This window comes from Cyprinodon variegatus, unplaced genomic scaffold (assembly GCF_000732505.1).
Source record: "Cyprinodon variegatus isolate N-32 unplaced genomic scaffold, C_variegatus-1.0 Scaffold82, whole genome shotgun sequence".
NCBI lineage: Eukaryota > Metazoa > Chordata > Actinopteri > Cyprinodontiformes > Cyprinodontidae > Cyprinodon > Cyprinodon variegatus.
The window spans coordinates 651,419-652,620 of record NW_015150535.1 but is presented as its reverse complement, the minus strand read 5'-3'; the positions used below and the strand labels follow the sequence as shown (position 1 = coordinate 652,620).

The window sequence follows — 1,202 nt, the reverse complement described above, 5'->3', positions numbered from 1 at the left end:
AAAAAGAGAAGTGAGAGGACATTTTGAGTTGATTACTTATGTTTTTATTGTAATTGGAAACCTTTCCTCATAGAGACTTTGGGGTAATTTTTAACTCATGGGGGACTCAGTTTTATCTCAATCGAAGCGTGCTGGACTGGACTCTAGTTTATTCTTAAAAACATATTTTTCTCCTTTGTGTTTTTCTTCCAGTCTGTTTTTGTGTTGACGTACCATCCCCCGGATAATCCAGAGTATCTGGACTTCCAGAAGAAACTCCATGCCAGAGCTCAGAGGGATTTCGGTGTTCACCTGGAACCATCTTTAGTAAGTGTTAGATTCCTGAGACTTCTAGGCTGCAAAACAACCACTTTAATTTCTCATAGCATAATCTCAAATGAGAAAACATCCCACAGAGTAATTGCCTGAACATAACGAGGAATGATGTTTACAGTAATGTTTGCAGTCAGTACATTCATCCCAGGCGTTTTTATAAGTGAGGGCAACAAAACATTTTACGTTTTATTTAGAACTTTGGCAGAAAAGAATATAGTTTTATTACTCAAGCTGTGCTTTACAGCACTTGTTCTTGTTGGTTTAAAGATTGCCTTTCATTCCAGATGGACTACATCGCTGGCAGTTTTTATGATGGCTTTTTGCTGTATGCAATTGCCTTGGAAGAGACTTTGGCAGAGGGCGGAGAACAGAACGATGGCCTTAACATCACGATGAGGACACAGAATCGTCAATTCTGGGGTAGGAAAACTTTGTTAAAGCCTGTGTTTTTAAAATCAACTCATTCATATGTTTATTTAAGACCTTCAGCGGGTAGCTGCTCCTTTAGTTATTTGGTTAGATGTACTTTGCTTCCAGAAATATCTTTACATTGATTCTTTGAATGTGTCTTAGTGTTTGTGCCCTGAAATCTTTGCCTTTAAATGGTCATTTAAAACAACAAAACTAACAAAAAAATATTCTTAGCTGCGTTGCCCATGAAGTATTTCTAAAGTAAGCCATTTCCTTCACTCAGGTCATATTCCACACGCGCTGACATATGCAGTTGTTATTTATTTATATACATTTTAGCTGGATGCCTTCATAATTAACCATAGGACCATCTTTAAACAAACAATTTTGGTATTCATAACTTAAAGAAAAATAATCACTTTAATTTCCAATGAGGTTTTTAACCACACTTCAGGAGTTAGAATGCATAGGTAAAG

At 36.5% G+C, this 1,202-nt stretch overlaps 1 protein-coding gene across 1 annotated transcript in view; it reads left to right on the top strand.

The window, feature by feature from the left end:
* Positions 1 to 1,202, top strand: part of npr2 (natriuretic peptide receptor 2) — a 115,649-nt gene that overhangs the window by 28,634 nt on the left and 85,813 nt on the right. The window contains exons 3-4 of the mRNA XM_015373194.1: positions 193 to 306; positions 600 to 735. Of these exons, the coding sequence (XP_015228680.1) occupies positions 193 to 306; positions 600 to 735 (250 nt within the window). The remainder of the gene's footprint in view (positions 1 to 192; positions 307 to 599; positions 736 to 1,202) is intronic.